General features: G+C 51.4%; 6 protein-coding genes across 6 annotated transcripts; 3 read left to right on the forward strand and 3 right to left on the reverse strand.

Annotated features, from left to right (window-relative positions):
• Positions 1–591: 591 nt before the first annotated feature.
• LOC149914954 (feather keratin 1-like) lies at positions 592–906 on the reverse strand. The gene has a single exon (XM_090125051.1). The coding sequence runs from the start codon at positions 904–906 to the stop codon at positions 592–594; it is 315 nt and encodes a 104-aa protein (XP_089981177.1).
• A 3,263-nt stretch (positions 907–4,169) lies between these two features.
• On the forward strand, positions 4,170–4,505 carry LOC149914955 (feather keratin 1-like). Its single transcript, XM_090125203.1, has one exon. The coding sequence runs from the start codon at positions 4,191–4,193 to the stop codon at positions 4,503–4,505; it is 315 nt and encodes a 104-aa protein (XP_089981329.1). The 5' UTR covers positions 4,170–4,190.
• Positions 4,506–10,745: 6,240 nt separating this feature from the next.
• On the reverse strand, positions 10,746–11,781 carry LOC149914956 (feather keratin 1-like). Its single transcript, XM_090125011.1, has one exon. The coding sequence runs from the start codon at positions 11,766–11,768 to the stop codon at positions 11,454–11,456; it is 315 nt and encodes a 104-aa protein (XP_089981137.1). The 5' UTR covers positions 11,769–11,781; the 3' UTR covers positions 10,746–11,453.
• Positions 11,782–15,037: 3,256 nt separating this feature from the next.
• LOC149914957 (feather keratin 1-like) lies at positions 15,038–15,367 on the forward strand. The gene has a single exon (XM_090125012.1). The coding sequence runs from the start codon at positions 15,053–15,055 to the stop codon at positions 15,365–15,367; it is 315 nt and encodes a 104-aa protein (XP_089981138.1). The 5' UTR covers positions 15,038–15,052.
• A 6,515-nt stretch (positions 15,368–21,882) lies between these two features.
• Positions 21,883–25,378, reverse strand: LOC149914958 (feather keratin 1-like). Its single transcript, XM_090124879.1, has one exon. The coding sequence runs from the start codon at positions 22,435–22,437 to the stop codon at positions 21,883–21,885; it is 555 nt and encodes a 184-aa protein (XP_089981005.1). The 5' UTR covers positions 22,438–25,378.
• An 80-nt stretch (positions 25,379–25,458) lies between these two features.
• LOC149914959 (feather keratin 1-like) lies at positions 25,459–25,794 on the forward strand. Its single transcript, XM_090124880.1, has one exon. The coding sequence runs from the start codon at positions 25,480–25,482 to the stop codon at positions 25,792–25,794; it is 315 nt and encodes a 104-aa protein (XP_089981006.1). The 5' UTR covers positions 25,459–25,479.

Below are 25,794 nucleotides of genomic sequence, written 5' to 3' on the forward strand. Positions count from 1 at the left end.
TCAGAGCTGTCACGGAGTTAACTAGATCAATTATGCCCGTGACGGGGGGGCAGGGGCAGTAGGCCTCTGGGCCCCTGGGTTCAAGTAAACGTTCCTGAGATATCTTACCAATGGTTCAGAACAGCAGTCAGAACCATTTCCCAGAATGACTACAGAGAAACATCTCTCCCCAAAGACATCATGGCACAGGCTTCATAGGAGAATGGATAACACACAGCCAGTGATTAGGATGCAGTCACATTTATTGAGGCAAAAGAGAGAAACGATGTCACGCATTCAGGAAGCACCACGAACAGATGACAGCCTGCAATGCATGAATCTAACGGGTGAACTGCCATCTCTCCATCTGCCCTTTCCACAGAGGGAGAAGGGCCATCAGGTCCTCCCTACGCCAGTTCTGTGGGACAGAGTGCCCAGAGGAGCAGATGGTGATCGGCAATGGCACAGGAAGGAAACGAGAGATAGACAAGGGGGAAGGAAGAAGTGGATCACATTTTCGGTGTGATCGGACTGGGTCCAGTGCTATGTCTCAAGTCCCACAAAGACTTTGTGCACCCTGGGGATCTTTCTCCAGGGCCAGCAGCAGCAGCTTTAGCAGGGGAAGTACCGCCTGCCACTGAAGCGGCTGCCAAAGCCAGAGAGGCCAAAGCCTCCAGAGGAGATGGGCACACCCTCAGAGCTGAGGATGCTGCCAACGGCAGCGGAGGTGGAGGATCCCACGGCGGTGTTCTGCGGGAAGGAGCTGAGGATGGGTCCGGGCAGGGTCACCACGACGGGAGAGGGCTGGATGAAGACATGGGAGTCCTGGCACTGCCTGACGCAGGGCTCGTTGCAGCTGCTGCCCAGAGGGGTGGGGCCGCACGGCTGGCAGGGCAGGCGTGGCACGCACTGGTCGTAGCAGGACATGGCTTGTGTCTGGAGGGGCACCTGTTGGGACAGAGGGTCAGGAGGACACGGAAGGGAGAGAGGAGCGTCCTGCCACCCCAGCAGGAGAGAGCCAAGGCACTGTGCTGGCTGGGGATACGGAGGCTGTGTAAGGAAATCTGTTTTCCAGTTCTTCCCTACCGTTCCAATGGGACAGCCAATCGCTAGCAGGGTAATGGCTAGCCCGTAGCACAGCTCATGCAAGACCCAGCATCTCTCCATCTCACACGTGCTGCCCCATTCCCCATAACAGACTAGGCTGCTTTCCCCAAACACAACATAACATGGAGGCACTTGTATGTGCAGAGAAATCCCAAAAGAAGAAGAGCTTGTGAGAGGGCTTTGCACTCACCTCGTTCCCAGGGAGATGGAGGCAAGAGGAGTGGATGACTGAGTGAGCAGTTGGGCCTGCTTTTATACCACTCCAGCACTGCCCCAGGCCCACAGTCGCTCTACGCAGACTGTAATTTTCCACAAGACTCACCTCAAATGTAAATTCTCTCCCCTAATGGCACAGGTTGGCTTTTTGGTTTCTGTCAACCCTGACATTTCATTTCCTTCTTTCCGACCTTCACAAGTTGGCTGTGCAAATTGACACCTTTCAAGTTCCAGGATGACAGGCGCAAGGAGTTTCCTTGCAGAAACACGTCACTATGGCTGTAAGACGCATCCCAAGTGCCCGAGGCGTTCTGTGCTACAGGCACAGCACGTGTCTCAGGGGAAATATCATGACTTATTTGTAACCACCTTATCAGCAAGGAAGGCATGCTCTCCTTCCAATGCAGCCTATTTCACGACAACCAGAGCCTTTGTGGCCTGCATTCTCCTTTGCTCCTTCTCCCTCCCTGCCTGTCCCTCAGGCTGCTCATTCCCTGGAAAGGCAAGTGGGCAGTTCTGCTGCTTGCAAGGGCCTTTGCACACAGCTTATTGTTCTAGGAACGCGATCGAATGTTCACCGGCCATCATCCACTCTCCTGGCAGTTTCTTGGTCATCAGTCTACCCATGCCATAAGCTTTTTTGTGGAACAACATTTCCTTCCTGAGCCTTGTTACTTCACAAAAAGTCCCATGGAATCTGGCCACTCCTGTAGAGTAGATGGCTGTGCTGGTTTTCTTGACAGCACCTTGCTCCATCTCCTCTCAGGAATTGCGTTACCCTCCGAGGAGCAGAGGATCCCTCCATGGTGCTCAGCACCATGTCGGCAGACAGCACACACAGGGTGCCAAATGAGTGGCTCATAGCCAATCCAAAATCAGATTCAGAATTGCCATGTGTCAGGAAAGTCTCTTCAGGAAGCTTGGCTTCTAAAGATATTCTCTTCGGACTCTTGGAGCGCATCCCAGCCTCCTCCATGCCTGCAGGACAGGGAAGTGCTTTGTATGGGACATTTTTTGTAACTGTAGCCCTCTTGATCACATCCATTCTACAAACATCCCCAGCCTTCCGACAGTTCTGGGACCCACCACGTTTCACTTGTTTGAGAAGAGGACACAGCTCCCTGACAGAGATGCTTTTTCATGAGGCAGAGAAGGGCTCATTCAGAACATTGTTCACTATTCTTCACAGCTTCACTAGGGCCATCTTATTGAGGATGGTGCCAAAAGCCTTACTGAACTCGAGCAAGAATATATCCTGTTCTCTTCCCCGTCCACCAGGCTTCCTATTTCACTGTGGACACTTATCCGCTTGATCAGACCATGACTTCTCCATGGTGAATCCATGCTGATTACAGCATCTGATACCTTCAAACTTCGTGTGCCAGGAAACACTTTTCAGGATGCACTGCTCCAGCAGCTCCATACGACTGATGCGTACAGTCCACTAGCTCCCTCACGCCTGCTTCTTGGTCTTCTTAAACGGGAGTGATATGCACCTTCCCCCAGTCTTTAGGGCACTTCTCCCAGTCACCAGTCTACGTTGATCAAGAGTGGACAGCTCCCTCAGCACTCATGGGTGCATCTCATCATGGGACAAATGAGCCAAATGGTGTTAGAAATATCCAGTTTGCTCAGGTTTTCCTTGACCCAAAGGTGCATCTCGATAGCTCCCGTTTTTCAGCCTGACCTCTGAGCCATGCGATTCCAAAAAACCACACTTGCTGGACAAGAAAGAAACAAAGAAGACCATCAGGACCTCAGCATTTTTGCTGTCCCAGCTAACCAGGTCTCCTGTTTACTTCAGGAGAACGCTCACATGTTCTCTTATTTTCCTTTAACCACTGAGACCCCGGTTGAAGCCTCTTTTGTTGCCCTTGATGTCCTTTGCAAGACCAAATTCTACCAGGCCTTAGGCTTTCCCCAAGTGGTCACTGGCTGCATGGACACTATAGCTTTATTCCTCCTAGGTTACCCATCCTTGCTTCCATCCTCCAGATGCTTCATATTTTTGATTTTGAGTATTTCAGGCAGCTTTGCTTTCCCACATGGAGGCCACTTTTACCTGACAGAAATCTTGGTGGCTGGAGGTTCTGAACTTGCTGCACTATTGCCAGTGACTGCCAGATTTCAGTGAGAGCAGGGGAGTTGAGAGAACCACGTGGCATGTCTGTAAGCACAAGAAGGTGCCAGGCTGCAGATGGTAGTGCTGTGAGGAGATGGCTCTCTTCCTACCAAGGCAGTTGCCAACCATTCCTTGGGTCTCTCACCCGAGCACTTGAAAGAAGTTATCTTGGCAAAAGAGTTATGACAGGAATGGGGAAAATAAATGGCAGAGTCAGGGGAATTAAAACCACCAACTCTGCCATTAGGAAGGATTATTTGCATTTGAGGTGAGCCTGGGAAAATTACTGCTTGCTTAGAGTGACTGCTGGCCTGAGGCAGCACACAAGCAGTATAAAAGCGGCCCATCTCCTCTCTCTCATCCACTCCTCTTGCCTCCATCTCCCTGGGAACGAGGTGAGTGTGTAGCCCTTTCACCATCCTTTCTTGCTCCACAATTTCTCTGCTCATGCAAGAGTCTTTATCCTGTGCTGAGTCTTGGAACGGCAGCAAGAACTGGGGGAGGGAAGGGGGCAGCAAGTGGGGTATCTGGCTAAGACGTCTCCTGAGCCACAGGCAAGGCAGGGACCTGCCTGAGCCTGGCTGCTGCTGGCAGGACCAGCGGGGCCATCGGGAAAGACAAGACAACGGGCTTCCTTACACAGCCTCCATTTCCTCAGCCAGCACAGTGCCTTGGCTCTCTCCTGCTGGGGTGGCAGGACGCTCCTCTCTCCCTTCCGTGTCCTCCTGACCCTCTGTCCCAACAGGTGCCCCTCCAGACACAAGCCATGTCCTGCTACGACCAGTGCGTGCCACGCCTGCCCTGCCAGCCGTGCGGCCCCACCCCTCTGGGCAGCAGCTGCAACGAGCCCTGCGTCAGGCAGTGCCAGGACTCCCACGTCTTCATCCAGCCCTCTCCCGTCGTGGTGACCCTGCCCGGACCCATCCTCAGCTCCTTCCCGCAGAACACCGCCGTGGGATCCTCCACCTCCGCTGCCGTTGGCAGCATCCTCAGCTCTGAGGGTGTGCCCATCTCCTCTGGAGGCTTTGGCCTCTCTGGCGTTGGCAGCCGCTTCAGTGGCGGGCGGTACTTCCCCTGCTAAAGCTGCTGGCAGCGGCCCTGGAAGAAGACCACTTCCAGGACCCAGAATTTATTAACAGACCTGCACTGGAGCATCGGGGTCTTGTTTTCATAGGATCCAAGCAATGCCAACACCTCTTGCAAATGAACAGGTCCACCATGGGCTCTCAGGAAGCGTTGTCCATGTTTGCCTTTCCCCTCTTCCATTTTCTACTTTGCATCCTGATGCCTAGTTTGTCACCTATGCTCCTCTGGTCTGTCAACGCCAGGAATCAAGCTTAGGGAGGACAGAATGGCCCTTCTTCCTCTGCGGAAAAGGCAGATGGACAGGGGGCGGGACATTCACCATAGCCACACAATGCTGACTCTGTCCCTGGTTATTCCGGCATGTTGGCCACACCTTGGAGAAATTTTGTTGCCCCCTTTTCACTCAATAAAATTGTGGTGCATCTCAGTCTGTGCCTCCGCGTCACTCACTCTACTCTGCAAACACTCCAGGTGCCAGCAGGACATCACCAGATGCTCTGAAAACTTCAGAGATAGTGCAAGGCACATGGCGACCCATCACCCTTTCCCCACCAGGACTAACCTGGAACAGTGAGCAGTTGGCTCCCATGGGAGAGAACTGCCACTACCACTTCACAAAGGTGTCCACCACTCCCACAGCTTCCCTGGTCTTCAGGTTAAGCTTTGCTCCCTCTCTGTCACAGAATCACAGAATCACAGAATCAATCCCAGAATCCCAGAATGGCTTGGGTCAGAAGGATCCACACAGATCATCGTGTTCAACACCCCTGCCCCTGGCAGGGCCACCAACCTCCCGATCTGGAACTAGACCAGCTTGCCCAGGGGTCCATCCAACCTGCTCTTGAACACTTCCAGGGATGGAGCATCCACTGCCTCTCTGGCAAGCTCTTCCAGCACCTCATCACTCGCTCTGTAAAGAACTTCTCCCTGACATCCAACGTAAGCCTTCCTCCTTGAGCTTATAACTATTCCCCCTTTTCCTATCGCTGCCTACCCTTGTAAAAAGTTGATTCCCCTCCAGTTTATAGTCCCCTTTTTAAATACTGGAAGGCTGCCATGAGGTCTCCTCAGTGCCTTTTTCTCTTCAGGCTGAACAAGCCCAGCACCCTCGGCCTGTCTTCATAGTGGAGTTGCTCCAGTCCTCTAATCGTCTTTGTGGCCCTCCTCTGGACCCTCTCCACATCTTTCCTGTACTGGGAGACCCAGCCCAGGACACACGTCTCCAGGTGCGGTCTCACAAGGGCAGAGTAGAGAGGGACAACCACCTCCCCATTCCTGCTGGCCACCCCTCTTCCGATGGAGTACCATTGACCTTCCAAGCTGCAAGAGCACACTGCTGGTTCATGTTTACATTTTCATCCACCAGGACTCCCAAGACCTCCTCCACAGGGCTACTCTCAAGGGGTTCTTCTCCCAGTCTGTATACGTATTTGGGGTTACTCCGACCCAAGTGCAAAACCTTGCACTCTGCCGTATTGAACCTCATTAATGTTCACGCGGGCCCACCTCATGAATCTCTCTAAGTCCCTCTGGATGGCTTCCCTTCCCTCTAACAGGTCAGCTACACCACTCAGCTTGGTGTCATCAGCAAACTTGCTGAGGGTACACTCAAGCCCATCATCAATGTCACTGATGAAGATGTTGTGGAGCGCCGGTACCAACGCAGGCCCCTGGGGAGCACTGCTCATAATTAGCCTCCCCCTGGATATAGTGCCATTCACCACACCCCTCTGTCTATGGCCTTCCAACCAATTCCTTATCCACTGAATAGCCCACCCCACAAGACCGTATCTCTCCAATTGAGAGATAAGGATATGGTGGAAGGACCATGCCAAAGGCCTTGCACAAACCCACGTAGATGGCATTGGTCACTTTCCCTTTCTCCACCAATGACATCACTCCATCACAGAAGGCCATCAGACTGGTCACCCAAAACCTTCTGGCTAAGCCATGATGGCTATCTGGCATCACCCACACATCCCTCATGTGCCTTAACACGTCTTAGAGGAGGATCTGTTCCATGATCTTCCCAGGCACAGCGGCGAGACTCACCCGCCTTTAGTTCCGTGGGTCCTCCTTCCTCCCTTTCTTGTGAGTGAGAGTGATGTTTCCTTTTATCTGGTCCCCGGGGACATCACCCAAGAGCCGTGACTTTCAAGTATGATGGAGAGCTCATCAAACACATCAGCCAGCTCCTTTAGGGCCCTGGGATGTATGTCATTTGGCTCCACAGACACGAGTCTCATGAAGGGTTCTTGGACTCCCTCAGCCCTTACAGAGAGAGGGGATTTGCTCTTCCAATTCCCACCTAGCTGCCCACGGTTGTGAGCTTCAGGGACACCACAAATACAAGAACCCTGCCTACCAGAGAAGACCGAGGCAACAACTCATTTACTGCCTCAGCCTTCTCCATATCAGCTGTAGTCAGAGAGAATTTTCTAGACCAATGCCAAATGGTGCCATCTTCCTTCTAAAGGGCTGGCTGAAACAGCCGCAGTAACACATCACACTTTTAGCGCAGCATCACTTCCTTGTCTGTTTCCCACTCCGCAACCCCCACAGAGCAGGCTACGATCTCAGTGGGATGGTGTTAGCATACCCCGCAACAGTTCACTTGGTGCTGTGCTGTAGGTTCCGATAACTACAGATTTGATCACAACACCAGAGGGGGAAATTACAAATATCATGTTTCTCTTTAACGGGTGCTGATCACAGTCTTGACTGGCTTGCTCTTGAGATTGTTCTCTATCATCCTGTTTTCTGTGATCTGTGCCACATTCTCTCCTCTGCCACGTATCCGATCTGAGAGCTTGTGTCTGTATTCCTCAGCTCCGGTCTTCAGCCTAGCCCAGCACTTGCATCCTACATGGCTATCACCTATTTTTTTTCTCATTTCCAGAACCGTCGCTTGGAGTATATTAACAACTAAAGTCTTGCTTTTCTCCTCTGGCAGTGGACTGATAGAAGACATAACGTGTGGTAACTTTCCCTCTGGGCCAATTATAACTGCTTTTCAGTGTTCTGAACATCCTTGGAAAACCCACATTCACCTATTTATTCTTCTCTCGTAGGCACTGCTTTATTTTTCTAAGGTTAAACGATTAGTTAAGAGCGCCACCCGAGAACCAGCCCCGGAGCAGTGTGGAGGAGGATGGCAGGGTGGGTGGGAGGATATATGGACAGGTGTGTGTCACTGCTGTCTCCTCCCATGGTTTTGAACTTCAGCCCAAACAAGTGTGGAATCCTTAAACACAGACCGAATGGTTGAAGGAGGCATGCTGTGACACTGGGCTCCTTCAGCATGACGATACTCACAGAATCACAGAACCACAGCGCTGTAGAGGGTGGGAGGGACCTCTAGAGAGCATCAGGACCAACTGTCCCATGTGAGCATGTTCCCTACAGCAGGTAGTACAGGTAGAGGTGCAGACAGGTCTTGAATATCTCCAGAGGAGGAGACTCCACAACCTATCCAAACTGCCTGTTCCAGAACTTCATCACTCATATTCACATATTCGGTACTTCCGAGGCAATGCCAGAGAGTTACAGTTTCCCACATTGTGCAGGAACCCGGACCGCACCTACCAAATGATAGTTAACACCATTCTGCACCCCCAGGGGAGGAAAAGGTCTCAGGGTTTGATGACCAGATAACAGACACGGAAGCTAAATCTGAGAGACCACTCTCAACAAGATCAACCACTAGAAGAGTCAAGAGAAAGCACTGCAAGTAAAAGTCAGATCATGTGCTGCGGGAAGTCCGACTTCCACCTAAGGGATCCTAGGATCCTAGGAGGAACGAAAGAGCTACACTGCTCAACAGAGGAGCCATCACAATAAAAGTAGAACTGGAAGAAGAAGAGACAAAAATCATGAAAGCAAATCAGAAAGTACACCATACCAACAGTCATTCAAATCCAGTCGTAGGAAGAGAAACTCTCAATCTTCCTACGAGCCTGCATCTCACTTGTTGATAAACTCTTACAAACTTTGAACAAAATGGGTCTTCCTCCTTGCCAGTGCAGACTAGTCTGCCATGTTATTAGTCAGTGCTTTTCTGCGCGAGAGACAGGTGTCAATGGCCCAAAATCATAAAACCACGACAGCAGAGAACCACAGACGCACAGCATGTGGCTTCATCTGTGTGGTTACAGGGAGTCCATGTGGAAGTGGGGTGAATAACCTGCATCAGTCCTAGAAGTCAGAGCGCATGAACTGCAAGGAAAATTAGTAACTAGAAAGTTCCAGTTTGGGTCCTGAGAGTGAGGACAAGGGCTGTTCTTACGTCTGATCCTAATGAAGGGACTTCTTATTTGCATTTGCTAGAAATATGTGATGGATACTCCAATCAGGAACAAAGGGTCCCTGAGTCTCCCCAGGCAGAGGAAACGGACTACCAAACAACGTTGACCATGAACTGACACCTCAGACTCACAGGTGTGTAGAAAGCTCTAGTGAACACCAGTGCACCCTGGACCCTGATGCACGTCACCAAAGGGCAGAACCCAGCCGTATGCCTGCAGCGACAGGGGGATTCCAACAGCTGTCTGCACAACTGGAATCGACTGTTCAAGGGGCAGAAGCATAGTCGTGTCATTGGACGCTGCCTGATCAAGACTGCAGTGGAACGGGTGAGAATCTCCTGAACACCTCCAATACACAGATGACATCTTCCTGTAGGGTAATACAGCAGAGGAAAATTTTGAGAAAACAAAGAAAATATTTCAAGTTTTTGGGGAGATCAGCTTTGATATAATACAAGGGCAAGCCAAAGAACCTACACAGAAAATTCATTTCTTGCGTGTAAAACAGCAGAATGCACGAGTGTACATTGCCACACCACTATGTACTTGAGTAAGAAGGTAACAACGTTAGTCAACATTCCAGCCCATAGTCAGCTTGAGAGACCTCTATACTGAGTGACTCAGAAGAGGAACTACACTGAGTGGAGTCCCGAGTAACAACAAGTTTTGAACAGAATTAACAGGAAATAGCTTGTGCGGTTCCTCTTGGGTCTGACTGTGCAGCACCAGCTCTGCAAAATGGGCCTTCTAACGTAGCTGGGGAGAATGGCCTCACCTGGGGCCTCTGGCAGAAAGCCCAGGAGAAACTAGAATAGCACTGACTGACAGAGCACTGGAACAGGCAGCCCAGAGAGGTGGTCAAGTCTCCTTTTCTGGATGTATTCAAAACTCCCGTGGACACTCTCCTCAGCAACCTACTGTGGGGAATCTGCTTTAGCAAGGGGCTTGGAACGGATGATTTCCAGGTGTACTACCAAACCCTGAAAATCTGTGAATCTATGACTGATATCATACCATTGTGTCTTGCAGAGCATTGCGGGCACAGCGTCAAGGCTCTCTCCAATCTCTAATAAAGCCCGTATGCTGCGGGATGGCACGCATAAGGGAGGAGGCATCAGCAGGGCAGCTGAGCCCAAAAGATCCAAGGCCTATTCCAGGCCATGTGACATTACACTCAGCAAGAAAAGCTGAGGAGAGAGAAGGAGGACAGCAGAGTCTTCCTGAGAAAACATCTGTCATCTCCTACCACTTCTAAGCAATTGGACGGCGTGCATCCCTAGACATGTCTGAGTATCACTTCCTGATGGGAAGAAGAACATACCTGCTTTCCCTCCCTTTGCTTCCATGCAGCCTCTGCTTGCTTCCCCATTTCACTTACCTTTAATAATCTTTATCTTATCTCAACACCCAAGCCTTCTCTTTCCATTCAAGTTTCTCAGTCCCCTATTTCTTTCAGGAGGGCGAGTGGGAGAGTGATCTAATGAACCGCTGTTGGCTATCATTCAGAAACCACCACAATGGGCAGAAGATTATGATGGGACAATGCATTAGAGGATGGCCCAAATTGACCCTTGGCATATTGCATGACACATCAAATTGTGCGCAGTGATTAAACCAGGGAGAGTAATTCGCAAAGGAGCCACTCCTCAGAGCTTGGGTGTACTGTTAGGATCTGACAAGTGACTGTCTTCCCATCGCTTCCTTTCCCCCTTTGGTTTTTCCTTCTCTTCTTACACTCTATTTATTCTCATTTGCCCTAGTCCGATTGTACTCTCTATATCACAGAGAGTGAGGAGCGACTGAGACTCTGGCAGGTTCTTTTTTGCATACCTGGGACATTGCACAGGCTTGCAGGGCCACTTGGGAGCTCTCCAAGGAAGTGCAGTGTCCAGCAGCAAAGGCTGCAGAGAGACTGGCAGCCAAGGAAAGGAACCCGCGGAACAGCCACAGGACACAGCTGGCCACCATCACACAGGTTCTGCCAAAGCCCTGATTGGCAGCTGGCTTGATGCCATCCAGACTTCCCTTCACGCACAACTTTCGTACTCTCAGAGCTGTCACGGAGTTAACTAGATCAATTATGCCCGTGACGGGGGGGCAGGGGCAGTAGGCCTCTGGGCCCCTGGGTTCAAGTAAACGTTCCTGAGATATCTTACCAATGGTTCAGAACAGCAGTCAGAACCATTTCCCAGAATGACTACAGAGAAACATCTCTCCCCAAAGACATCATGGCACAGGCTTCATAGGAGAATGGATAACACACAGCCAGTGATTAGGATGCAGTCACATTTATTGAGGCAAAAGAGAGAAACGATGTCACGCATTCAGGAAGCACCACGAACAGATGACAGCCTGCAATGCATGAATCTAACGGGTGAACTGCCATCTCTCCATCTGCCCTTTCCACAGAGGGAGAAGGGCCATCAGGTCCTCCCTACGCCAGTTCTGTGGGACAGAGTGCCCAGAGGAGCAGATGGTGATCGGCAATGGCACAGGAAGGAAACGAGAGATAGACAAGGGGGAAGGAAGAAGTGGATCACATTTTCGGTGTGATCGGACTGGGTCCAGTGCTATGTCTCAAGTCCCACAAAGACTTTGTGCACCCTGGGGATCTTTCTCCAGGGCCATCAGCAGCAGCTTTAGCAGGGGAAGTACCGCCTGCCACTGAAGCGGCTGCCAAAGCCAGAGAGGCCAAAGCCTCCAGAGGAGATGGGCACACCCTCAGAGCTGAGGATGCTGCCAACGGCAGCGGAGGTGGAGGATCCCACGGCGGTGTTCTGCGGGAAGGAGCTGAGGATGGGTCCGGGCAGGGTCACCACGACGGGAGAGGGCTGGATGAAGACGTGGGAGTCCTGGCACTGCCTGACGCAGGGCTCGTTGCAGCTGCTGCCCAGAGGGGTGGGGCCGCACGGCTGGCAGGGCAGGCGTGGCACGCACTGGTCGTAGCAGGACATGGCTTGTGTCTGGAGGGGCACCTGTTGGGACAGAGGGTCAGGAGGACACGGAAGGGAGAGAGGAGCGTCCTGCCACCCCAGCAGGAGAGAGCCAAGGCACTGTGCTGGCTGGGGATACGGAGGCTGTGTAAGGAAATCTGTTTTCCAGTTCTTCCCTACCGTTCCAATGGGACAGCCAATCGCTAGCAGGTTAATGGCTAGCCCGTAGCACAGCTCATGCAAGACCCAGCATCTCTCCATCTCACACGTGCTGCCCCATTCCCCATAACAGACTAGGCTGCTTTCCCCAAACACAACATAACATGGAGGCACTTGTATGTGCAGAGAAATCCCAAAAGAAGAAGAGCTTGTGAGAGGGCTTTGCACTCACCTCGTTCCCAGGGAGATGGAGGCAAGAGGAGTGGATGACTGAGTGAGCAGTTGGGCCTGCTTTTATACCACTCCAGCACTGCCCCAGGCCCACAGTCACTCTACGCAGACTGTAATTTTCCACAAGACTCACCTCAAATGTAAATTCCCTCCCCTAATGGCACAGGTTCGCTTTTTGGTTTCTGTCAACCCTGACATTTCATTTCCTTCTTTCCGACCTTCACAAGTTGGCTGTGCAAATTGACACCTTTCAAGTTCCAGGATGACAGGCGCAAGGAGTTTCCTTGCAGAAACACGTCACTATGGCTGTAAGACGCATCCCAAGTGCCCGAGGCGTTCTGTGCTACAGGCACAGCACGTGTCTCAGGGGAAATATCATGACTTATTCGTAACCACCTTATCAGCAAGGAAGGCATGCTCTCCTTCCAATGCAGCCTATTTCACGACAACCAGAGCCTTTGTGGCCTGCATTCTCCTTTGCTCCTTCTCCCTCCCTGCCTGTCCCTCAGGCTGCTCATTCCCTGGAAAGGCAAGTGGGCAGTTCTGCTGCTTGCAAGGGCCTTTGCACACAGCTTATTGTTCTAGGAACGCAATCGAATGTTCACCGGCCATCATCCACTCTCCTGGCAGTTTCTTGGTCATCAGTCTACCCATGCCATAAGCTTTTTTGTGGAACAACATTTCCTTCCTGAGCCTTGTTACTTCACAAAAAGTCCCATGGAATCTGGCCACTCCTGTAGAGTAGATGGCTGTGCTGGTTTTCTTGACAGCACCTTGCTCCATCTCCTCTCAGGAATTGCGTTACCCTCCAAGGTGCAGAGGATCCCTCCATGGTGCTCAGCACCATGTCGGCAGACAGCACACACAGGGTGCCAAATGAGTGGCTCATAGCCAATCCAAAATCAGATTCAGAATTGCCATGTGTCAGGAAAGTCTCTTCAGGAAGCTTGGCTTCTAAAGATATTCTCTTCGGACTCTTGGAGCGCATCCCAGCCTCCTCCATGCCTGCAGGACAGGGAAGTGCTTTGTATGGGACATTTTTTGTAACTGTAGCCCTCTTGATCACATCCATTCCACAAACATCCCCAGCCATCCGACAGTTCTGGGACCCACCACATTTCACTTGTTTGAGAAGAGGACACAGCTCCCTGACAGAGATGCTTTTTCATGAGGCAGAGAAGGGCTCATTCAGAACATTGTTCACTATTCTTCACAGCTTCACTAGGGCCATCTTATTGAGGATGGTGCCAAAAGCCTTACTGAACTCGAGCAAGAATATATCCTGTTCTCTTCCCCGTCCACCAGGCTTCCTATTTCACTGTGGACACTTATCCGCTTGATCAGACCATGACTTCTCCATGGTGAATCCATGCTGATTACAGCATCTGATACCTTCAAACTTCGTGTGCCAGGAAACACTTTTCAGGATGCACTGCTCCAGCAGCTCCATACGACTGATGCGTACAGTCCACTAGCTCCCTCACGCCTGCTTCTTGGTCTTCTTAAACGGGAGTGATATGCACCTTCCCCCAGTCTTTAGGGCACTTCTCCCAGTCACCAGTCTACGTTGATCAAGAGTGGACAGCTCCCTCAGCACTCATGGGTGCATCTCATCATGGGACAAATGAGCCAAATGGTGTTAGAAATATCCAGTTTGCTCAGGTTTTCCTTGACCCAAAGGTGCATCTCGATAGCTCCCGTTTTTCAGCCTGACCTCTGAGCCATGCGATTCCAAAAAACCACACTTGCTGGACAAGAAAGAAACAAAGAAGACCATCAGGACCTCAGCATTTTTGCTGTCCCAGCTAACCAGGTCTCCTGTTTACTTCAGGAGAACGCTCACATGTTCTCTTATTTTCCTTTAACCACTGAGACCCCGGTTGAAGCCTCTTTTGTTGCCCTTGATGTCCTTTGCAAGACCAAATTCTACCAGGCCTTAGGCTTTCCCCAAGTGGTCACTGGCTGCATGGACACTATAGCTTTATTCCTCCTAGGTTACCCATCCTTGCTTCCATCCTCCAGATGCTTCATATTTTTGATTTTGAGTATTTCAGGCAGCTTTGCTTTCCCACATGGAGGCCACTTTTACCTGACAGAAATCTTGGTGGCTGGAGGTTCTGAACTTGCTGCACTATTGCCAGTGACTGCCAGATTTCAGTGAGAGCAGGGGAGTTGAGAGAACCATGTGGCATGTCTGTAAGCACAAGAAGGTGCCAGGCTGCAGATGGTAGTGCTGTGAGGAGATGGCTCTCTTCCTACCAAGGCAGTTGCCAACCATTCCTTGGGTCTCTCACCCGAGCACTTGAAAGAAGTTATCTTGGCAAAAGAGTTATGACAGGAATGGGGAAAATAAATGGCAGAGTCAGGGGAATTAAAACCACCAACTCTGCCATTAGGAAGGATTATTTGCATTTGAGGTGAGTCTGGGAAAATTACTGCTTGCTTAGAGTGACTGCTGGCCTGAGGCAGCACACAAGCAGTATAAAAGCGGCCCATCTCCTCTCTCTCATCCACTCCTCTTGCCTCCATCTCCCTGGGAACGAGGTGAGTGTGTAGCCCTTTCACCATCCTTTCTTGCTCCACAATTTCTCTGCTCATGCAAGAGTCTTTATCCTGTGCTGAGTCTTGGAACGGCAGCAAGAACTGGGGGAGGGAAGGGGGCAGCAAGTGGGGTATCTGGCTAAGACGTCTCCTGAGCCACAGGCAAGGCAGGGACCTGCCTGAGCCTGGCTGCTGCTGGCAGGACCAGCGGGGCCATCGGGAAAGACAAGACAACGGGCTTCCTTACACAGCCTCCATTTCCTCAGCCAGCACAGTGCCTTGGCTCTCTCCTGCTGGGGTGGCAGGACGCTCCTCTCTCCCTTCCGTGTCCTCCTGACCCTCTGTCCCAACAGGTGCCCCTCCAGACACAAGCCATGTCCTGCTACGACCAGTGCGTGCCACGCCTGCCCTGCCAGCCGTGCGGCCCCACCCCTCTGGGCAGCAGCTGCAACGAGCCCTGCGTCAGGCAGTGCCAGGACTCCAACGTCTTCATCCAGCCCTCTCCTGTCGTGGTGACCCTGCCCGGACCCATCCTCAGCTCCTTCCCGCAGAACACCGCCGTGGGATCCTCCACCTCCGCTGCTGTTGGCAGCATCCTCAGCTCTGAGGGTGTGCCCATCTCCTCTGGAGGCTTTGGCCTCTCTGGCTTTGGCAGCCGCTTCAGTGGCGGGCGGTACTTCCCCTGCTAAAGCTGCTGGCAGCGGCCCTGTAGGAAGACCACTTCCAGGACCCAGAATTTATTAACAGACCTGCACTGGAGCATCGGGGTCTTGTTTTCATAGGATCCAAGCAATGCCAACACCTCTTGCAAATGAACAGGTCCACCATGGGCTCTCAGGAAGCGTTGTCCATGTTTGCCTTTCCCCTCTTCCATTTTCTACTTTGCATCCTGATGCCTAGTTTGTCACCTATGCTCCTCTGGTCTGTCAACGCCAGGAATCAAGCTTAGGGAGGACAGAATGGCCCTTCTTCCTCTGCGGAAAAGGCAGATGGACAGGGGGCGGGACATTCACCATAGCCACACAATGCTGACTCTGTCCCTGGTTATTCCGGCATGTTGGCCACACCTTGGAGAAATTTTGTTGCCCCCTTTTCCCTCAATAAAATTGTGGTGCATCTCAGTCTGTGCCTCCGCGTCACTCACTCTACTCTGCAAACACTCCAGGTGCCAGCAGGACATCACCAGATGCTCTGGAGACTTCAGAGATAATGCAAGGCACATGGCGACCCATCACCCTTTCACCACCGGGACTAACCTGGAACAGCGAGCAGTTGGCTCCCATGGGAGAGAACTGCCACTACCACTTGACAAAGGTGTCCACCACTCCCACAGCTTCCCTGGTCTTCAGGTTAAGCTTTGCTCCCTCTCTGTCACAGAATCACAGAATCACAGAAACACAGAATCACAGAATCACAGAATCAATCACAGAATCCCAGAATGGCTTGGGTCAGAAGGATCCACACAGATCATCGTGTTCAACACCCCTGCCCCTGGCAGGGCCACCAACCTCCCGATCTGGAACTAGACCAGCTTGCCCAGGGGTCCATCCAACCTGCTCTTGAACACTTCCAGGGATGGAGCATCCACTGCCTCTCTGGCAAGCTCTTCCAGCACCTCATCACTCTCTCTGTAAAGAACTTCCCCCTGACATCCAACGTAAGCCTTCCTCCTTGAGCTTATAACTATTCCCCCTTTTCCTATCGCTGCCTACCCTTGTAAAAAGTTGATTCCCCTCCAGTTTATAGTCCCCTTTTTAAATACTGGAAGGCTGCCATGAGGTCTCCTCAGTGCCTTTTTCTCTTCAGGCTGAACAAGCCCAGCACCCTCAGCCTGTCTTCATAGTGGAGTTGCTCCAGTCCTCTAATCGTCTTTGTGGCCCTCCTCTGGACCCTCTCCACATCTTTCCTGTACTGGGAGACCCAGCCCAGGACACACGTCTCCAGGTGCGGTCCCACAAGGGCAGAGTAGAGAGGGACAAACACCTCCCCCTCTGTCTATGGCCTTCCAACCAATTCCTTATCCACTGAATAGCCCACCCCACAAGACCGTATCTCTCCAATTGAGAGATAAGGATATGGTGGAAGGACCATGCCAAAGGCCTTGCACAAACCCACGTAGATGGCATTGGTCACTTTCCCTTTCTCCACCAATGACATCACTCCATCACAGAAGGCCATCAGACTGGTCACCCAAAACCTTCTGGCTAAGCCATGATGGCTATCTGGCATCACCCACACATCCCTCATGTGCCTTAACACGTCTTAGAGGAGGATCTGTTCCATGATCTTCCCAGGCACAGCGGCGAGACTCACCCGCCTTTAGTTCCGTGGGTCCTCCTTCCTCCCTTTCTTGTGAGTGAGAGTGATGTTTCCTTTTATCTGGTCCCCGGGGACATCACCCAAGAGCCGTGACTTTCAAGTATGATGGAGAGCTCATCAAACACGTCAGCCAGCTCCTTTAGGGCCCTGGGATGTATGTCATTTGGCTCCACAGACACGAGTCTCATGAAGGGTTCTTGGACTCCCTCAGCCCTTACAGAGAGAGGGGATTTGCTCTTCCAATTCCCACCTAGCTGCCCACGGTTGTGAGCTTCAGGGACACCACAAATACAAGAACCCTGCCTACCAGAGAAGACCGAGGCAACAACTCATTTACTGCCTCAGCCTTCTCCATATCAGCTGTAGTCAGAGAGAATTTTCTAGACCAATGCCAAATGGTGCCATCTTCCTTCTAAAGGGCTGGCTGAAACAGCCGCAGTAACACATCACACTTTTAGCGCAGCATCACTTCCTTGTCTGTTTCCCACTCCGCAACCCCCACAGAGCAGGCTACGATCTCAGTGGGATGGTGTTAACATACCCCGCAACAGTTCACTTGGTGCTGTGCTGTAGGTTCCGATAACTACAGATTTGATCACAACACCAGAGGGGGAAATTACAAATATCATGTTTCTCTTTAACGGGTGCTGATCACAGTCTTGACTGGCTTGCTCTTGAGATTGTTCTCTACCATCCTGTTTTCTGTGATCTGTGCCACATTCTCTCCTCTGCCACGTATCCGATCTGAGAGCTTGTGTCTGTATTCCTCAGCACCGGTCTTCAGCCTAGCCCAGCACTTGCATCCTACATGGCTATCACCTATTTTTTTTCTCATTTCCAGAACCGTCGCTTGGAGTATATTAACAACTAAAGTCTTGCTTTTCTCCTCTGGCAGTGGACTGATAGAAGACATAACGTGTGGTAACTTTCCCTCTGGGCCAATTATAACTGCTTTTCAGTGTTCTGAACATCCTTGGAAAACCCACATTCACCTATTTATTCTTCTCTCGTAGGTACTGCTTTATTTTTCTAAGGTTAAACGATTAGTTAAGAGCGCCACCCGAGAACCAGCCCCGGAGCAGTGTGGAGGAGGATGGCAGGGTGGGTGGGAGGATATATGGACAGGTGTGTGTCACTGCTGTCTCCTCCCATGGTTTTGAACTTCAGCCCAAACAAGTGTGGAATCCTTAAACACAGACCGAATGGTTGAAGGAGGCATGCTGTGACACTGGGCTCCTTCAGCATGACGATACTCACAGAATCACAGAACCACAGCGCTGTAGAGGGTGGGAGGGACCTCTAGAGAGCATCAGGACCAACTGTCCCATGTGAGCATGTTCCCTACAGCAGGTAGTACAGGTAGAGGTGCAGACAGGTCTTGAATATCTCCAGAGGAGGAGACTCCACAACCTATCCAAACTGCCTGTTCCAGAACTTCATCACTCATATTCACATATTCGGTACTTCCGAGGCAATGCCAGAGAGTTACAGTTTCCCACATTGTGCAGGAACCCGGACCGCACCTACCAAATGATAGTTAACACCATTCTGCACCCCCAGGGGAGGAAAAGGTCTCAGGGTTTGATGACCAGATAACAGACACGGAAGCTAAATCTGAGAGACCACTCTCAACAAGATCAACCACTAGAAGAGTCAAGAGAAAGCACTGCAAGTAAAAGTCAGATCATGTGCTGCGGGAAGTCCGACTTCCACCTAAGGGATCCTAGGATCCTAGGAGGAACGAAAGAGCTACACTGCTCAACAGAGGAGCCATCACAATAAAAGTAGAACTGGAAGAAGAAGAGACAAAAATCATGAAAGCAAATCAGAAAGTACACCATACCAACAGTCATTCAAATCCAGTCGTAGGAAGAGAAACTCTCAATCTTCCTACGAGCCTGCATCTCACTTGTTGATAAACTCTTACAAACTTTGAACAAAATGGGTCTTCCTCCTTGCCAGTGCAGACTAGTCTGCCATGTTATTAGTCAGTGCTTTTCTGCGCAAGAGACAGGTGTCAGTGGCCCAAAATCATAAAACCATGACAGCAGAGAACCACAGACGCACAGCATGTGGCTTCAGCTGTGTGGCTACAGGGAGTCCATGTGGAAGTGGGGTGAATGACCTGCATCAGTCCTAGAAGTCAGAGCGCATAAACTGCAAGGAAAATTAGTAACTAGAAAGTTCCAGTTTGGGTCCTGAGAGTGAGGAGAAGGGCTGTTCTTGCGTCTGATCCTAATGAAGGGACTTCTTATTTGCATTTGCTAGAAATATGTGATGGATACTCCAATCAGGAACAAAGGGTCCCTGAGTCTCCCCAGGCAGAGGAAACGGACTACCAAACAACGTTGACCATGAACTGACACCTCAGACTCACAGGTGTGTAGAAGGCTCTAGTGAACACCAGTGCACCCTGGACCCTGATGCACGTCACCAAAGGGCAGAACCCAGCCGTATGCCTGCAGTGACAGGGGGATTCCAACAGCTGTCTGCACAACTGGAATCGACTGTTCAAGGGGCAGAAGCATAGTCGTGTCATTGGACGCTGCCTGATCAAGACTGCAGTGGAACGGGTGAGAATCTCCTGAACACCTCCAATACATAGATGACATCTTCCTGTAGGGTAATACAGCAGAGGAAAATTTTGAGAAAACAAAGAAAATATTTCAAGTTTTTGGGGAGATCAGCTTTGATATAATACAAGGGCAAGCCAAAGAACCTACACAGAAAATTCATTTCTTGCGTGTAAAACAGCAGAATGCACGAGTGTACATTGCCACACCACTATGTACTTGAGTAAGAAGGTAACAACGTTAGTCAACATTCCAGCCCATAGTCAGCTTGAGAGACCTCTATACTGAGTGACTCAGAAGAGGAACTACACTGAGTGGAGTCCCGAGTAACAACAAGTTTTGAACAGAATTAACAGGAAATAGCTTGTGCGGTTCCTCTTGGGTCTGACTGTGCAGCACCAGCTCTGCAAAATGGGCTTTCTAACGTAGCTGGGGAGAATGGCCTCACCTGGGGCCTCTGGCAGAAAGCCCAGGAGAAACTAGAATAGCACTGACTGACAGAGCACTGGAACAGGCAGCCCAGAGAGGTGGTCAAGTCTCCTTTTGTGGATGTATTCAAAACTCCCATGGACACTCTCCTCAGCAACCTACTGTGGGGAATCTGCTTTAGCAAGGGGCTTGGAACGGATGATTTCCAGGTGTACTACCAAACCCTGAAAATCTGTGAATCTATGACTGATATCATACCATTGTGTCTTGCAGAGCATTGCGGGCACAGCGTCAAGGCTCTCTCCAATCTCTAATAAAGCCCGTATGCTGCGGGATGGCACGCATAAGGGAGGAGGCATCAGCAGGGCAGCTGAGCCCAAAAGATCCAAGGCCTATTCCAGGCCATGTGACATTACACTCAGCAAGAAAAGCTGAGGAGAGAGAAGGAGGACAGCAGAGTCTTCCTGAGAAAACATCTGTCATCTCCTACCACTTCTAAGCAATTGGACGGCGTGCATCCCTAGACATGTCTGAGTATCACTTCCTGATGGGAAGAAGAACATACCTGCTTTCCCTCCCTTTGCTTCCATGCAGCCTCTGCTTGCTTCCCCATTTCACTTACCTTTAATAATCTTTATCTTATCTCAACACCCAAGCCTTCTCTTTCCATTCAAGTTTCTCAGTCCCCTATTTCTTTCAGGAGGGCGAGTGGGAGAGTGATCTAATGAACCGCTGTTGGCTATCATTCAGAAACCACCACAATGGGCAGAAGATTATGATGGGACAATGCATTAGAGGATGGCCCAAATTGACCCTTGGCATATTGCATGACACATCAAATTGTGCGCAGTGATTAAACCAGGGAGAGTAATTCGCAAAGGAGCCACTCCTCAGAGCTTGGGTGTACTGTTAGGATCTGACAAGTGACTGTCTTCCCATCGCTTCCTTTCCCCCTTTGGTTTTTCCTTCTCTTCTTACACTCTATTTATTCTCATTTGCCCTAGTCCGATTGTACTCTCTATATCACAGAGAGTGAGGAGCGACTGAGACTCTGGCAGGTTCTTTTTTGCATACCTGGGACATTGCACAGGCTTGCAGGGCCACTTGGGAGCTCTCCAAGGAAGTGCAGTGTCCAGCAGCAAAGGCTGCAGAGAGACTGGCAGCCAAGGAAAGGAACCCGCGGAACAGCCACAGGACACAGCTGGCCACCATCACACAGGTTCTGCCAAAGCCCTGATTGGCAGCTGGCTTGATGCCATCCAGACTTCCCTTCACGCACAACTTTCGTACTCTCAGAGCTGTCACGGAGTTAACTAGATCAATTATGCCCGTGACGGGGGGGCAGGGGCAGTAGGCCTCTGGGCCCCTGGGTTCAAGTAAACGTTCCTGAGATATCTTACCAATGGTTCAGAACAGCAGTCAGAACCATTTCCCAGAATGACTACAGAGAAACATCTCTCCCCAAAGACATCATGGCACAGGCTTCATAGGAGAATGGATAACACACAGCCAGTGATTAGGATGCAGTCACATTTATTGAGGCAAAAGAGAGAAACGATGTCACACATTCAGGAAGCACCACGAACAGATGACAGCCTGCAATGCATGAATCTAACGGGTGAACTGCCATCTCTCCATCTGCCCTTTCCACAGAGGGAGAAGGGCCATCAGGTCCTCCCTACGCCGGTTCTGTGGGACAGAGTGCCCAGAGGAGCAGATGGTGATCGGCAATGGCACAGGAAGGAAACGAGAGAAAGACAAGGGGGAAGGAAGAAGTGGATCACATTTTCGGTGTGATTGGACTGGGTCCAGTGCTATGTCTCAAGTCCCACAAAGACTTTGTGCACCCTGGGGATCTTTCTCCAGGGCCATCAGCAGCAGCTTTAGCAGGGGAAGTACCGCCTGCCACTGAAGCGGCTGCCAAAGCCAGAGAGGCCAAAGCCTCCAGAGGAGATGGGCACACCCTCAGAGCTGAGGATGCTGCCAACGGCAGCGGAGGTGGAGGATCCCACGGCGGTGTTCTGCGGGAAGGAGCTGAGGATGGGTCCGGGCAGGGTCACCACGACGGGAGAGGGCTGGATGAAGACGTGGGAGTCCTGGCACTGCCTGACGCAGGGCTCGTTGCAGCTGCTGCCCAGAGGGGTGGGGCCGCACGGCTGGCAGGGCAGGCGTGGCACGCACTGGTCGTAGCAGGACATGGCTTGTGTCTGGAGGGGCACCTGTTGGGACAGAGGGTCAGGAGGACACGGAACGGAGAGAGGAGCGTCCTGCCACCCCAGCAGGAGAGAGCCAAGGCACTGTGCTGGCTGGGGATACGGAGGCTGTGTAAGGAAATCTGTTTTCCAGTTCTTCCCTACCGTTCCAATGGGACAGCCAATCGCTAGCAGGTTAATGGCTAGCCCGTAGCACAGCTCATGCAAGACCCAGCATCTCTCCATCTCGCACGTGCTGCCCCATTCCCCATAACAGACTAGGCTGCTTTCCCCAAACACAACATAACATGGAGGCACTTGTACGTGCAGAGAAATCCCAAAAGAAGAAGAGCTTGTGAGAGGGCTTTGCACTCACCTCGTTCCCAGGGAGATGGAGGCAAGAGGAGTGGATGACTGAGTGAGCAGTTGGGCCTGCTTTTATACCACTCCAGCACTGCCCCAGGCCCACAGTCGCTCTACGCAGACTGTAATTTTCCACAAGACTCACCTCAAATGTAAATTCTCTCCCCTAATGGCACAGGTTGGCTTTTTGGTTTCTGTCAACCCTGACATTTCATTTCCTTCTTTCCGACCTTCACAAGTTGGCTGTGCAAATTGACACCTTTCAAGTTCCAGGATGACAGGCGCAAGGAGTTTCCTTGCAGAAACACGTCACTATGGCTGTAAGACGCATCCCAAGTGCCCGAGGCGTTCTGTGCTACAGGCACAGCACGTGTCTCAGGGGAAATATCATGACTTATTTGTAACCACCTTATCAGCAAGGAAGGCATGCTCTCCTACCAATGCAGCCCATTTCACGACACCCAGAGCCTTTGTGGCCTGCATTCTCCTTTGCTCCTTCTCCCTCCCTGCCTGTCCCTCAGGCTGCTCATTCCCTGGAAAGGCAAGTGGGCAGTTCTGCTGCTTGCAAGGGCCTTTGCACACAGCTTATTGTTCTAGGAACGCGATCGAATGTTCACCGGCCATCATCCACTCTCCTGGCAGTTTCTTGGTCATCAGTCTACCCATGCCATAAGCTTTTTTGTGGAACAACATTTCCTTCCTGAGCCTTGTTACTTCACAAAAAGTCCCATGGAATCTGGCCACTCCTGTAGAGTAGATGGCTGTGCTGGTTTTCTTGACAGCACCTTGCTCCATCTCCTCTCAGGAATTGCGTTACCCTCCAAGGTGCAGAGGATCCCTCCATGGTGCTCAGCACCATGTCGGCAGACAGCACACACAGGGTGCCAAATGAGTGGCTCATAGCCAATCCAAAATCAGATTCAGAATTGCCATGTGTCAGGAAAGTCTCTTCAGGAAGCTTGGCTTCTAAAGATATTCTCTTCGGACTCTTGGAGCGCATCCCAGCCTCCTCCATGCCTGCAGGACAGGGAAGTGCTTTGTATGGGACATTTTTTGTAACTGTAGCCCTCTTGATCACATCCATTCCACAAACATCCCCAGCCATCCGACAGTTCTGGGACCCACCACGTTTCACTTGTTTGAGAAGAGGACACAGCTCCCTGACAGAGATGCTTTTTCATGAGGCAGAGAAGGGCTCATTCAGAACATTGTTCACTATTCTTCACAGCTTCACTAGGGCCATCTTATTGAGGATGGTGCCAAAAGCCTTACTGAACTCGAGCAAGAATATATCCTGTTCTCTTCCCCGTCCACCAGGCTTCCTATTTCACTGTGGACACTTATCCGCTTGATCAGACCATGACTTCTCCATGGTGAATCCATGCTGATTACAGCATCTGATACCTTCAAACTTCGTGTGCCAGGAAACACTTTTCAGGATGCACTGCTCCAGCAGCTCCATACGACTGATGCGTACAGTCCACTAGCTCCAGCACGCCTGCTTCTTGGTCTTCTTAAACGGGAGTGATATGCACCTTCCCCCAGTCTTTAGGGCACTTCTCCCAGTCACCAGTCTACGTTGATCAAGAGTGGACAGCTCCCTCAGCACTCATGGGTGCATCTCATCATGGGACAAATGAGCCAAATGGTGTTAGAAATATCCAGTTTGCTCAGGTTTTCCTTGACCCAAAGGTGCATCTCGATAGCTCCCGTTTTTCAGCCTGACCTCTGAGCCATGCGATTCCAAAAAACCACACTTGCTGGACAAGAAAGAAACAAAGAAGACCATCAGGACCTCAGCATTTTTGCTGTCCCAGCTAACCAGGTCTCCTGTTTACTTCAGGAGAACGCTCACATGTTCTCTTATTTTCCTTTAACCACTGAGACCCCGGTTGAAGCCTCTTTTGTTGCCCTTGATGTCCTTTGCAAGACCAAATTCTACCAGGCCTTAGGCTTTCCCCAAGTGGTCACTGGCTGCATGGACACTATAGCTTTATTCCTCCTAGGTTACCCATCCTTGCTTCCATCCTCCAGATGCTTCATATTTTTGATTTTGAGTATTTCAGGCAGCTTTGCTTTCCCACATGGAGGCCACTTTTACCTGACAGAAATCTTGGTGGCTGGAGGTTCTGAACTTGCTGCACTATTGCCAGTGACTGCCAGATTTCAGTGAGAGCAGGGGAGTTGAGAGAACCATGTGGCATGTCTGTAAGCACAAGAAGGTGCCAGGCTGCAGATGGTAGTGCTGTGAGGAGATGGCTCTCTTCCTACCAAGGCAGTTGCCAACCATTCCTTGGGTCTCTCACCCGAGCACTTGAAAGAAGTTATCTTGGCAAAAGAGTTATGACAGGAATGGGGAAAATAAATGGCAGTCAGGGGAATTAAAACCACCAACTCTGCCATTAGGAAGGATTATTTGCATTTGAGGTGAGTCTGGGAAAATTACTGCTTGCTTAGAGTGACTGCTGGCCTGAGGCAGCACACAAGCAGTATAAAAGCGGCCCATCTCCTCTCTCTCATCCACTCCTCTTGCCTCCATCTCCCTGGGAACGAGGTGAGTGTGTAGCCCTTTCACCATCCTTTCTTGCTCCACAATTTCTCTGCTCATGCAAGAGTCTTTATCCTGTGCTGAGTCTTGGAACGGCAGCAAGAACTGGGGGAGGGAAGGGGGCAGCAAGTGGGGTATCTGGCTAAGACGTCTCCTGAGCCACAGGCAAGGCAGGGACCTGCCTGAGCCTGGCTGCTGCTGGCAGGACCAGCGGGGCCATCGGGAAAGACAAGACAACGGGCTTCCTTACACAGCCTCCATTTCCTCAGCCAGCACAGTGCCTTGGCTCTCTCCTGCTGGGGTGGCAGGACGCTCCTCTCTCCCTTCCGTGTCCTCCTGACCCTCTGTCCCAACAGGTGCCCCTCCAGACACAAGCCATGTCCTGCTACGACCAGTGCGTGCCACGCCTGCCCTGCCAGCCGTGCGGCCCCACCCCTCTGGGCAGCAGCTGCAACGAGCCCTGCGTCAGGCAGTGCCAGGACTCCCACGTCTTCATCCAGCCCTCTCCCGTCGTGGTGACCCTGCCCGGACCCATCCTCAGCTCCTTCCCGCAGAACACCGCCGTGGGATCCTCCACCTCCGCTGCCGTTGGCAGCATCCTCAGCTCTGAGGGTGTGCCCATCTCCTCTGGAGGCTTTGGCCTCTCTGGCTTTGGCAGCCGCTTCAGTGGCGGGCGGTACTTCCCCTGCTAA

The sequence above is a fragment of the Phasianus colchicus genome, chromosome 26, assembly GCF_987193195.1.
Source record: "Phasianus colchicus chromosome 26, bPhaCol1.hap1.1, whole genome shotgun sequence".
Lineage (NCBI taxonomy): Eukaryota > Metazoa > Chordata > Aves > Galliformes > Phasianidae > Phasianus > Phasianus colchicus.

Excerpts from the sequence above, each read along its gene's own strand:
- LOC149914956 (XM_090125011.1), bottom strand. The coding sequence starts at position 11,768 with ATGTCCTGCTACGACCAGTGCGTGCCACGCCTGCCCTGCCAGCCGTGC.
- LOC149914959 (XM_090124880.1), top strand. The coding sequence starts at position 25,480 with ATGTCCTGCTACGACCAGTGCGTGCCACGCCTGCCCTGCCAGCCGTGC.
- LOC149914955 (XM_090125203.1), top strand. The coding sequence starts at position 4,191 with ATGTCCTGCTACGACCAGTGCGTGCCACGCCTGCCCTGCCAGCCGTGC.
- LOC149914954 (XM_090125051.1), bottom strand. The coding sequence starts at position 906 with ATGTCCTGCTACGACCAGTGCGTGCCACGCCTGCCCTGCCAGCCGTGC.
- LOC149914957 (XM_090125012.1), top strand. The coding sequence starts at position 15,053 with ATGTCCTGCTACGACCAGTGCGTGCCACGCCTGCCCTGCCAGCCGTGC.
- LOC149914958 (XM_090124879.1), bottom strand. The coding sequence starts at position 22,437 with ATGGAGAGATGCTGGGTCTTGCATGAGCTGTGCTACGGGCTAGCCATT.